This window comes from Battus philenor, unplaced genomic scaffold (genome assembly GCF_028537555.1).
Source record: "Battus philenor isolate CCGP_79_NKW_IND1 unplaced genomic scaffold, ilBatPhil1.0.hap1 SCAF_1, whole genome shotgun sequence".
Lineage (NCBI taxonomy): Eukaryota > Metazoa > Arthropoda > Insecta > Lepidoptera > Papilionidae > Battus > Battus philenor.
The window spans coordinates 11433365-11445987 of NW_027181661.1; the positions used below are offsets into that span (position 1 = coordinate 11433365).

Genomic DNA, 12623 nt, shown 5'->3' on the forward strand with positions numbered 1-12623 from the left:
TCTCTCATCTCGGAATAACGGACAAAGTATTATTTAATACATAAATATAAGTACATTGGTACTTAATTAAAATAAATTAGGAGTAATTATGTTTTCAAAATATTACTTTTAATACCGTCCGCGGAGATAATAAAGCACGCCTTTACATTTATCATAGCTGTAGTGATTATTTGGTCTCATACGGTCCAGTTCAATCAGTCGCTGGCGGCCTAGCTGAGCGGTGAGTCTGTGCGCGAACAGAAAAATTATATTGTGAATATCTACGCTTAAGTCATCATGAGGTACAACGAGCTTGGTATCACTGAAATGATAGTTTCCCACGTGGGTTTAGGAGGAGCAGCTTTTAGTAATATCTATGGGTAAGGAAAATGTCTAGTAATATGAAAATTATTAACTATATTACAGACTAATAAATATAGGTGTTCTAAGTGCGCATGCTCTATAAGCAATTTTAGAACGCAGACTCGTTTTTTTATCTACACATAACTAAAATCATTGGGATTATTAGAATGCGAATATGATTATCTTGCTTATCCTTCGTTTGATGGGCAATTTTTAAAGGCAAATATAACAACATATCTCTACAACGATAAACTGTTATTCAATAAACAAAGTATTGATTGAATTGATAAGCCAGTTCTGGCGTTGCGCGGACAGGTAGATGTATATAATAATATACCGCTCTGTTCTTATTGAACTAAATATTTAGAAGTAAATTTTATTCTAAAGATTACTGAACTATAACATTTTAAAGAGATAACAAGACTTAACCAAGACCAATAGTTGTTAATATTAAATGTTGATTATAATAAATGAAACAAAATTTTTATTACGTTTAAATATTTTGCTTTAAAAACTATCTTATAAATTTTATTTTGATTGACAACCAGGGTAATTGAGAAGAAAATAAAATTAGAGCCATTATTTCAATATTCATTTTTAAATGCTGCGCATTATCTTTTTTGCAATATTAGTAAAAAATTGACTAATTTAATTGTAATAAGACTTTTATATCGGTTGTCTTAATTTTATATCGATATAGAAATTGTCTATTGGTATGAAATATTTTAGTGGATTTTTTTAGAACTTACGACGAAAAGAGAAGCTTCGATCTCATACGTGAATCTTTGAAACATGGTATTAATTATCTTGAGACTGGTCCGTGGTACGGTCAAGGTATCTCGGAGTCAACTATAGGAAAGGTAAACATCATTTTAATAAACTAATATACATCAGTTATAATAAATATGAATATATTTATGGGCAAGCAATGTTTGTATATTCATTGCTGAGTACGGATTTTAAACATGTTTTCTTTATTTGTCGGTAAAAATTATGTAAATAATCTGTTTTAAACACTATTTCAAAGAACAAAATCGTTGGCCATAAGCAAATTACTACGGTTTTAAAAAGAAAGTTTATTTATTATGCCAATTTATTATATAAATGACGAAACTTAAAAATTGTTTTCGAGTACAAAAACATTTAACTTTTTTATTTTATTTATCGTTTTAATGTCCTTATAATGAGCAACTATTTCTTACCAAAAAATAATTTTCTCTTTTGTAACTACCCTACAAGATTTTTGTGCTTTTTGGTTTATTCCGTTCTAGTTTTTGATTGATGTCAAACGATGACAGCCAGCGACAAGTGTTTAAACATAATATGATTTTGTATGAGAAAGAAATGTTTTTCTACAATTCATTGGTTCTTATTCCTTTGTACTGCAAAACCTCATGCCTTTCCGAATATATGAAAAAAATCAGACGAATTGCTTGAGCTATACTCGGGTATTGAGCTTAGAAATGCATTTGACCATACATTTACATTTATGAAATTATATTTCATTTCCTACATTGTAAGAAACTAAAGACCAAAATATAAATAATGCAAGTTCCATACAATAGAACTTTAATTGTACAATACACCCGGAAATTATACATTTTATTATAATTTATTGCAAAATCTTTCGGCTCTCCTTAAAAAATGGTAAAATTTATGGAAATTGTCAAGTTAAATTTAGCAGATGTTTTACTTGTGCGCAGAAGTTGAAAAAATCACAACAAAGGTCACGCTGCGTAATCGCGAATTGTAATCATGAATGATTAGTTGATCTATTTATACATTGCTCTATTTACGACTTAATTGTAATATTAATTTTATTAAACTAAAACAATCTAAAAATTGATTATGGCAACCGTGTTAAATAGTTCTTTACCTTTTTCCACTTTAACTGCAGAAGGACAAATGTAGTCTGTAAAACAAAGGTGGAGCAAAGGCAATACTTATTTGAGGTAGTTCCCTTGATTGATGACTTGTTGATCTCTACGTTATAGTTAAAATAATTATGATATTTTAATGTTCATTATGTCGGGTAGGCGCTTCAAGGAATACCGAGATCGTCGTACTTCATTGGGAGCAAAGTCGGACGCTATGAAATGGCTCCGGATAAGATGTTCGACTTTTCAGCTGAGAAGACCGCTGCTGGTGTAGACAATACTCTAAGTCTTCTTGGATTGGATTACGTCGACCTCATTCAGGTCAGAATCTAATATTAAAAAAATATGCTTCAAGCTTCAATATGCTCATAAGTAAATACAAAAATAATTATACTAAATATCCGTTTAACCTTATGAAAGTTAGTATAAACACGTCTTTCAACAGTCCTACACTTACAAATATACAGTATACAATACAAATACAGCCTTTATCATTTAATAAATTATTAGTCCTAGTATACGACAACTTTCACACGACTTTTGCTTTCTCCGTTGGCGAGTAGTTGTATGATACATAAATTGCAAAAACTAGGCTGGTTGTGAATCGAATATATTACACTGCTGTCCAAATAGCATTTGCAGTGTCCGCGGATGCGGGGGGGGGGGGGGCAGGACGTCGAGAGCGTTTAGGTTAAAACCTCTCTTAGAGTGGCGAATCTCGAGGGCTCCCTGGTGAAGGCTCTATGCAATGACTAGACTTAATGGCCCAACGAGAGAACTTTGCTTAGGCTGTTACTCGTCGTAATACTAATAATAGTAAAATGCATTGCAGTCTTGCAACCTTGCAATCTTGATGAATGAACAAACTAAAAAGAAAAATGTAACATAACAATTATGACGACTCTAATGATCATTTAAGATCAAAGAAAAATCTAGTCCCTTGTTATGAGTCGTCAATTAAATAGTTCCACTATTCACCTTCACAATGCTTCAATGATTGATGATGATTGCCAGTCAATACTTCAATGTACGTAACATTTAAAACGACAACATCTAGATTTTTATGTTCAATCATTGACGTTTTTCTTTACTTATTTTTTATTGACAACTTCTCGATATCTCTAAAATCGATACCGGTAATTAATATAACAATTACTTATTTATTTTTATTTCTAACGAGAAACCATAATCCACTCGGTGAATGGGTAAGTTTAAAGATTGTTTTATAAGTTTTAACATATATGTTTTAGATTCATGATATTACATTTGCTCCGGATACGTCAGTTATCCTGAGGGAGACTCTGCCGGCTCTAGACAAGGCCAGGCGAGATGGGAAAGTTCGCTATATCGGAATCGCTGATTACGACATTGATTTAATGCAAGAAATCGTCGAAGATTCTGATGTGAAAATATCCACCATACTCTCCTACGCGAAATCGACGCTTTTCGACAATCGCTTGAAGAACTACACTAAGTACTTTAAAGTAAGTATAACTTAATACTTATTTAAGGAACTTTAATAAAAAAAATGTAGTGTTCATGATATAAATAATACTCGTATAAGTACATTTCCTTCGGAAAAGTCACACAATTCTATCTCTGGTGGACATAGGCCTCCCCCAAATATTTTTTCTTTCTAATACATCGATCTTAACACGGTCACCTTATCTATCAGCTCTATCGTTCTTCGCTGCGTTTGCGGGTTCGTCTCAAAAACTTTGAGGCCAAGCTTAATATGCTTATGATGCAAATAGAGGGAATCGATTGTGTAAGTGATTTGTTACCAGAGTATGAATTAGTAAATTAAATAATGGTAGGTTTCCAGGCAGACCGACAACATACCGTCAAGGTGACAGGAAGTCGCTGCATACGGGCGGCGCAAGACCGGTTATATTTGGAGGAAGCCTGGGCCTAGTGGTGTGCGTCAATCTGTTGACATGATATTGAAATGATAATGTTAAATATATTTTGTGTATTGCCTAAAAATCGGATTGCTCTATTTAATTTTTTATTTCCACAGAGTAGACGGGTGGGTGTGATCAACGCCGCGGCCACTGGCATGGGCCTACTTTCTAATAAAGGCCCTCAGCCATGGCATCCGGCTAGTGATGACGTCAAAGCTATATGCCGAAGTGCTTCGGAATATTGCGAAGTAAAAACACTATTTAGATTTTTTATCTACCTTTTATAGTAATGTGCTTTAGTAAAGTTTTTTATTAACAATATTCACGATGTCGATAAAACATTCATGTATGTTTAATTACTTCAAAATTTAATAAATGTTCCGAAGGTATGTATGCAAATAAGATTTTGAAATTTGACAGTGCATTGCATTACGTAACTTTATAATGTACTCTTACATCTTTCAATTGATATGTCCTTCATTTCAGTGTAATCAAGAATGTAAGTATAAACAAAGTGTATATATTAGGTTGTCTCAAAATTTATCGGTAGTAGCTGGCGAATGAAAACACTAATAAACCGTTATTATGAAATTGCTCTTAATTCTAGCTATGACAAAAATCTTGATTACTGAAAGGGGCATAAATTATTATTTTATTTTCAATTATCATTAATGATATTTTATAATTATCAAGTTTTTGGCAAACAGTCTCAGTATAGTTATTTTTTTATTGATCAGAAGCAGAAAGTAGAGCTGGCGCGCATCGCAACCTGGTTCACGTTGAACCAGCCCGGCATTGATTTAAATGTGTGCGGATTTTTCAACGTGGAACAAATGATCGACACGCTCGATATAATGGAAAATGGCATCAATGAGCATGAGAGGAAGGTCTTGCATGACGTTCAGCAAAGGTAATATACACTTTAGAATTTAATATATAAGGACTTTAGTGAAAATCTTAATAATCGTTCCATCGGTAGGACGTTTAATTTAGGCCACATAGGCCTCCACCTATAGGACCGATTAAGATCGGCCCACATTCAGCGAGGACCTTCACAAGGTCTATCATCTTATAAGTGTTATGGGAAACCTCTGGAGCCTTAGGTTTCTTCTGTTCCTTCTGCACGCTATGTGGCCTCTCCACTGTCACTTCACCTGCCCAATCACCAGAGCCATGTCGGTACTTTCGTTCGACTGCCATTTGTGATTTGATTTCATGGAGTAATCCTGAGCATAGTTATAGCCGTCTTCATAGCTTGCTAAGGAATTGTGTGCTTTCCACTGAGGCCCGAAGTGGAGACAACGTTTTAGAGCTGCAAGTCACCACTGGTAACACACATTGGCCGTAAAGATTATTCTTAATTCATAATGTCTTTATTTCTTTTCTTTATTAAAACCAAGATCACTGACTAAAATCTAAGAATTGCTGCCCTGAAGGGGCAGGACTGAAAGGTGCAAAGGTACGAGTGGCAACGAGCAGGGGCGTGGTTAGGTGCCACAGTAGGCGACGCAAGACCTGTCATCGAAGCGATCTTTGGGATGCCTACGCCCCGCGCTAAGAGTCTATTGAGTGAGAAGAATAAGAAGAATGTGTAAAATGCGGGTCATCTTAGACATTGTTAAAATAAGTAAAATTATTGAATACGATTGCATTGATCACTGAAATATAACATCTCCTCGTAACTCCTTTAATCTTTCGATATTAAGCTTTCAATCTTTCGCAGAAATAATCCGTAAAATTATTTTTCAGATTCTTTGACAAAATGACCCTTCACTGGGACAATGTGGAGCTGCCAGTGTACAAGGCGGAGCTAGATAAATTACACGATTAAATAACTCCGCAAATTAATGCGTTTTAAAACATTTTAAATAATTACCTTATCACGGTATCTCTTCCGTACCATAGTTATTACAACTTAACATGATATCTTACTGAAATTACACTGTTAACTACATAACTGATACTGAACTGAATATTTCACTGTGGATTTTGTATTTCTATGTCAATGGTAACAGTTTATTGGACTGAGTCTTCAACTAAACCTTTTGACTAAACGTTTATTAAAGTATTAGAAACTGTAGTTGTACATCAAATTTTCGCTCAAACCATAACTATTGTTTATTGTTTAAAAGACTATTGAACACAATTTCAGTATATTACAATTAAATATATACAATTTTCTATGTCTACTAAATCTCTATTATAAATCTCTAATAGAGTATAGTATATGTAATCACAACTAAATGTGTTAATAAACTTTTAAAATCGTATTTGGAGTTTTTATTTTTTTTTAAATCACGCCAACGTGTCAATTATAAACATGAGTCATGGTGAGACCACGAGCGCAGCTAAGAAGTGAAAGTACGTTCAAGTAACATCTATTTTTTAAAACCAAGCACTGGTGTTAAGCGAAGTTCAACGCCTCTTCCTCAAGATTTCTCCGCGTTATTTAAAAAGGATGTCATCTCTGAAAGATTTTATCATGGCATGAAAATGTCTCGTTACCATAGCGTAACCGCTTATTTTATGAACTAATATTTCTGAATATAATGTGTGTGCAAAATAACGTACAAAAATAGAAAATAGCAGAGTGCAAGCTCAGCTGCAAAGCTCATTCCGGTAGTAATGAATAAAATAGCCATTTTTTGACCTGTAGCTCGAACTCGGCACACAATTTTGCGGTGACCTGCAAAATTATAGATTCAACAAAACATATTTTTAGACGCCAAAAAATTCAGCGGTTCTTATAGAAATTATGTGTATATTGTATTTTCCACTCTCACGGCAAATAACGAAAGCCTAATACAATAAATTTGACCATGTAGCCATATTTTTATTTTTAAATAAATGTTAACAACTACACAGAGCTACGTTAAACTAAATCTTTATATTCGGGTCATAACGTGAAAAAAATAAACACAGTCTCTTTTAAACACATTTATTATTTTTAACACAAAATTTAACTAAAGTGGTACTGAAACCTCTCTATCGCGCCTTAGGAAAGGGGCCTGCGCATTACTAAAGCGCGGTAAGGCGGTTTCGGTATCACTATAATGAAGCTGGTGAAAAAACGTTAACTACAAACACTAACTTTCTGTGTTTTGATACAATTATGTTTTCCTTGCAAAACTAGAGAAAAAATCAAATGTACATAAATGAAACTAATTCAGTCATATGTAACTAATTCTATTCAGTGACTCCCTATATTATTCTATTTTATAATTATGAAATGTAAATGTACATTTAAAAACCATCACAGCTTGTCTTTGGATAACTATATCTATAAGCATCAAAGTACAGTTGGACTTTATTAAATAATAGAAGACAATTTAATAATATTCACAACAAGGCAAAAAAGGCGTTAAAGTTATGCAAGCAATAAGTATCGGTGTGCAAAGACTTAAAATGCCAATTATCAGATTTATTAATAATGCATATAACTTACACTGGTTAATATGTGTATTATTGCTCATGAATAGCGATTATCTTATTGCACTCAGCAAATTTTGGTGTAAATGACAACAATTAAATAATGTAGTGATTATTATGCTACACGAACAGCTAAAATAACACTAAATATAATTCACAATGAAGTATCTCAAACAACCAACATTAACGAAAATCATATGTAGACGACATGCTTTTTGAATTTCTTTTAATGTGAAACAATTGAAGTATAATAACAAGCGTAAATATATTGTTGTTATGTTGAGAACGTTACTTGATTTTATTTTCAGTAAACTATGACTTTTGTAAGTCTATGTATAGAAAGAAGCGACACTTCATCATATCGTATGAACAATATTACATTTTATTCGGAAAAAACACGAATCTTAAAAAAATCTAACAATTTGTTACATATGCTACATTAATAAATATTTCAAGCTAAATAAAAATATCTTAAATTAAGAACTACCATGACAAAGTTCAAAATTAAAACTATATAAATTTGTAACTATATTGCAATTTTTAATTACCTTAAAGAGGATTTTAAGGTCATTAAAAATATTTGGTTTTTCATTCGATAAATGACGTTTCCGAACGAAAATCAAAATATGTAATGGCTATATAAAAATATTCTTTAATATTTATCTATTTAGGTTTTTAAAATATATTTTTTACATTTGGCTGTTAATAGGGGAAGATTTGAATCACTATACATAATTTTTAACATTCATATCTTTTCTTTCTTTATTTATTTATTAATAAAGCAATAATTACCAACTGTTTAAAAAAAGTTATTGTGTCAAAATATTTTTGCACATCTTTGAAAAGGCCAGATCTTTTAGGCATTTAAAATAAAAACAGTGTTGGTTTAATGGTACAAAAAAAAAGTTGTAACTCTAATAAACTTTAGACATTTAGAATTATATTCATAATTTGCAGTAGACTATAACTATGAGAACAATATCTTTATCTAAGATACCTAAACATTACCATATAAATATATGATTAGCTGCCTGTATCTATAACTATACTATGTTTTATGGTTACCAAATTGTAAAAAATGATAATTTATTAAGTTAATATTAATTACATTGTCTTCTTAACCTACTTTAGTAAAATTTCATTCTTCTAGATGATTTTGCACATTGGTATGCCACTAGATTGTTGGCTAAATTAAATTACCTAAATTTAGTTTCAAATTAATGCTAATTCTATCTATTTTGCTAGTGGACGCAATTGTGAGGTCAACTTGCCAAGCTATGGAGTCACTTCAAAATACCGTCGACCGTAAGAAATTTTCACTGTTTATAACATATTAATTATCCTGGTATATGTTAACAATCGGTTAAATTGTTAAATAAAAAATATCTAAGTAGCGAGAAGAAAATTAAAGAAATATTTACCGGGATATGTTAAATTTGAATAAAACGTTAAAAATGCCGTTTTAAAAATCGCCATCGTTTAAATGGTATAACTTAATTTATAAAGAACATCATAAGTAACCAAACTGTGGTAATTCTGTCAATATATCATGTTTAGACAGTTTTTTTAAGTTATCGATAAACAATGACAACTATAAATAAATGTCTGTATAGCAGGATTCAATTATTATATTTTAAATAGGTAGTAAATATATAACATTAAAGTTAAATGATAAAGCTTTTACTATTTAACTAATCATATTAACTTATAATAATTCTTACGATCGACAGTAAGAAAAATCTGATTTACGCTCCACATTAATCTAGTAATGTAAATTTATTTTTATTTTGTAATACAAATTCATTTAAACTTATAGATATCATATTAATAAAATATAACTTTTAATTGCGTGCACTTTTTAAAAGTTTGCAAAAACTTAAAGTAAATAAAATAATAAGAAAACTAAGTTAAATATTTTCAGGTTCCAAAAACGGAGGGCGTCCACAAAATAAATATTGAGATCAGATTGTTCTTATTAATTCATAATTTTTTTAGCAGGGTTTGTTAAAAATAATTGGACCAACCACATTCTTTTTACAATTACGAGCACAGCAAATTTTTATAAACATAAACCACAATATGACAGAACAAAAACATAGGCAAAAAAGAATTAAATTCCTCTATGTACATAAATATTTGAAATAAAGGTTTGTTCATTCAAAATATTTAGATCTAGACTTTAATTAATTATGTTCGTACTATGTTGACATTGTAAGACATAAGCTTTACATATATGATCTTATTCACTATAACACATAATATTATTAAAATTTCAATGAGATTTAGGTAATGGAAAATTACAAATCTGTATGGAAGCAATAATTCTTAAGCAAATATTGAAATATATTAAAACATAATAACTAATCAAAATCAATTATTGTAAACCGGTGAGAGTGTCATATGTTTTCCTATTGCGAATTATATATGGTTTTGCTCCATTATTTGGATCTATTTTTGCCATACCCAATTTTGCAGTTTCTTTGAGAAGACTAACAAAGTTATGTAAGTCAGGTTCTTTATCTAATTGTGAAAGATCTATTTTTACAGTGGGCTTACTATACTTTACAGTCTTTGTATGCCAGACAAGTATTTTTGTACAATTGTTAGCTAGCGGTTCAATATCTCTCATATTCAAACCTAAACTGACTAAGAATTTGTCCTCTTCATGACCTGCAATGTAAGGCATGGTGGCTGATGGTTTCAGAAATTCGATATTAACTGCAAAGCCCGCCATGTCAACTGGAAATGTTCTCGAACCAGACCATGAGTCAAAAAATCCAGCTACCTGTAAATGGAAAAATGTAAAGAAATTTATGACAACAAGTTTCATTCAGTCAATAGTAGTTTTACAACATAAATAAAATCATCAAAAATAATAAGCTGATTTTTTGCTGAAGTTTAAGTGTGTTTTCAAAAATATGGAGTTATTAAAAAGACAAATTTTTCTTCAGCATCATAATGATAAGGGGTGAACAGATTTACCTTTCCATTCTTTACAACAGGTGATGATACACCATAACCACCAATGAGGCCAACGGGAAACATTGATACTTTCTTTGTATTCCTAATTTCCTCAAATAACTCTAAATCAATGGTGTTGTCATCATCTCCAAAATATAGAATGCCTTCTGAAACTTTTGCTTGCAACCAGGAAAGGGCTGCTCGTCTATTAGATACCCCACGAGGGAAATTAGTGTTTTTGTATATAAATGGCTTTGGACTTGAGATGTGTGTGAAGGGAAGACTGGTGCGCCTGAAAAATCACATAGATAAACAGTGATTAGTTTAAAAGTTATCACTGTCTACTAATTCTCAAATAACCATCTCTGCTATTGTCGCTGGATGCGGGCAGCGCAAGACAAGACATGATGATAATTTTGATGATGAATGAAATAACAATTCATACAGGAACACTTACACTATGTCAGGTAGAGTTTACAGGTAAGACAACTAATCAAAACCAATCCTTATTACACTTTGTCCAGTCATATTAAAAAAAATCCTTACCTTAAAATATTCAGGACCACTTCTGAGCAAATAGGTTGATCATCAGCTATTATCCAATGCACACGTGGCACATGCATCAATGTGTGAGCTAGCCTTGTAAGCTCTGGTACTTGTTCTGGTCTTGGGTATGTTGGTGTCACATAATAAATCATCTTCAAATTACTATTGTTGTTGATATGAGATCGAAAGTCCAAATAATTCTCAAAACAGACTTTGTTTTTCACAGCCAATGGTATACTTTTCGATCCAACCTTTTCTAAACTAAAAATTACAATATTGCTTTAGAATTAATGTCTAATTCAGAAAAATGGTGTTAGGAGTGATTGCATTTCATAATAAAAAGAAAAGTTAAGTGTGTGTGTTACTTGATTTCTTCACTTATTTTTTACACATGACCTGTTGTAAAATGAAGCATAAATAAATTAATGAATAAAATATTTTCTGTAAGAGAGAACTATATTGCACTAACGTTTGGATTTTTTTTAAATATTGTGCATGTGCACAAAAACCAAGTTTTACATTAAAGTAACAAATGAATAAGGATGAAATTTATCCCTCTTACACAACTAAAGCAATATCTAAAACAAATTTAAGGAATTATGGAATGGATTAGAGTACATTATGTATATATATTTGAAATTCAGATCAGAAATCTCCATAGATTTAAATTTTATCAGTAGTGCTTTGAAAATGATATTAATTTACAAGAAAAAATCATGGTATTATTTAATTTATTTATTTAAAAACTTTTATTATATATTTTGTATAACAGCAAACTTTATGCTGTAGGCATTCTCTGCCAGTTAACCATTTAGGTGGTGCAGAGGTAAATTAATAAGGTAGGTGAAACTAGTTAATATCATAATATACAAAAATAAAATAGAAAAGTAAAATCAAATAAATAAATATTATAAGTAATAAAATACAGCTATAAAAAAGCATGATTCCTTTCTAATATTGAGGGGTGTGCCTTCCAAAGGATAGTTTGTATTATAAAGGGGAAGTGAGTAAAGTCGGTACTATGAGGGGGACATCTAAGTAGATGATTGCTTGATGAACAGTAGGAAGATATCTGGTTGAATTTGAGGGGATTAAAAATGAATTGAATGCAGTTATTCAGAAAGCGGTCTGGTTTGTTGAGGTCTGCATTCAGATCAAAATAGCAGACATCACCATAGTCAATAATAGGGAGAATGAGTGATTGCACAAGCATTGCCTTAGTTTTGGAAGACTAAAGACTGATTATACTAGATAATAATAATATTTTTTGAAAATCAATAATATGTGATAGGCGACATTAGATCAGAGAAGTTAAGTAAGCAATGTATATTAATAAACTATACATTAAGTATTTTCTTTCCATATTCTATTTGTTTAAAAATAATGAAGCCTTATTTTTTAATATTTACCTTAGAATTCCAATATTGTTCCAAAAAAATAATAACCACACTGCACTTAAAAACAATGCCATTGCAAGAGTTTTTTTTAAATATCTATAAGATTTCATTATACTTTTAAAGAGTCATAAAAAGATATAGCCTATTTCCTCCATTATCCCAACCTC

The 12623-nt window shown here is 31.2% G+C and overlaps 2 protein-coding genes across 2 annotated transcripts; one reads left to right on the forward strand and one right to left on the reverse strand.

Annotated features, from left to right (window-relative positions):
• Positions 1-189: 189 nt before the first annotated feature.
• On the forward strand, positions 190-6285 carry LOC137919169 (uncharacterized). The gene is made up of 7 exons (XM_068762161.1): positions 190-359; positions 1085-1202; positions 2379-2540; positions 3470-3703; positions 4240-4371; positions 4861-5033; positions 5873-6285. Exons 1-7 carry the CDS (start codon positions 277-279, stop codon positions 5952-5954), a joined length of 984 nt encoding a protein of 327 aa, XP_068618262.1. The 5' UTR covers positions 190-276; the 3' UTR covers positions 5955-6285.
• Positions 6286-9762: 3477 nt separating this feature from the next.
• On the reverse strand, positions 9763-12606 carry LOC137919031 (galactosylgalactosylxylosylprotein 3-beta-glucuronosyltransferase S-like). Its single transcript, XM_068761997.1, has 4 exons — positions 12469-12606; positions 11060-11320; positions 10535-10805; positions 9763-10337 (listed from the first exon to the last, which is right to left on the reverse strand). Exons 1-4 carry the CDS (start codon positions 12564-12566, stop codon positions 9927-9929), a joined length of 1041 nt encoding a protein of 346 aa, XP_068618098.1. The 5' UTR covers positions 12567-12606; the 3' UTR covers positions 9763-9926.
• Between the last annotated feature and the right edge of the window lie 17 nt (positions 12607-12623).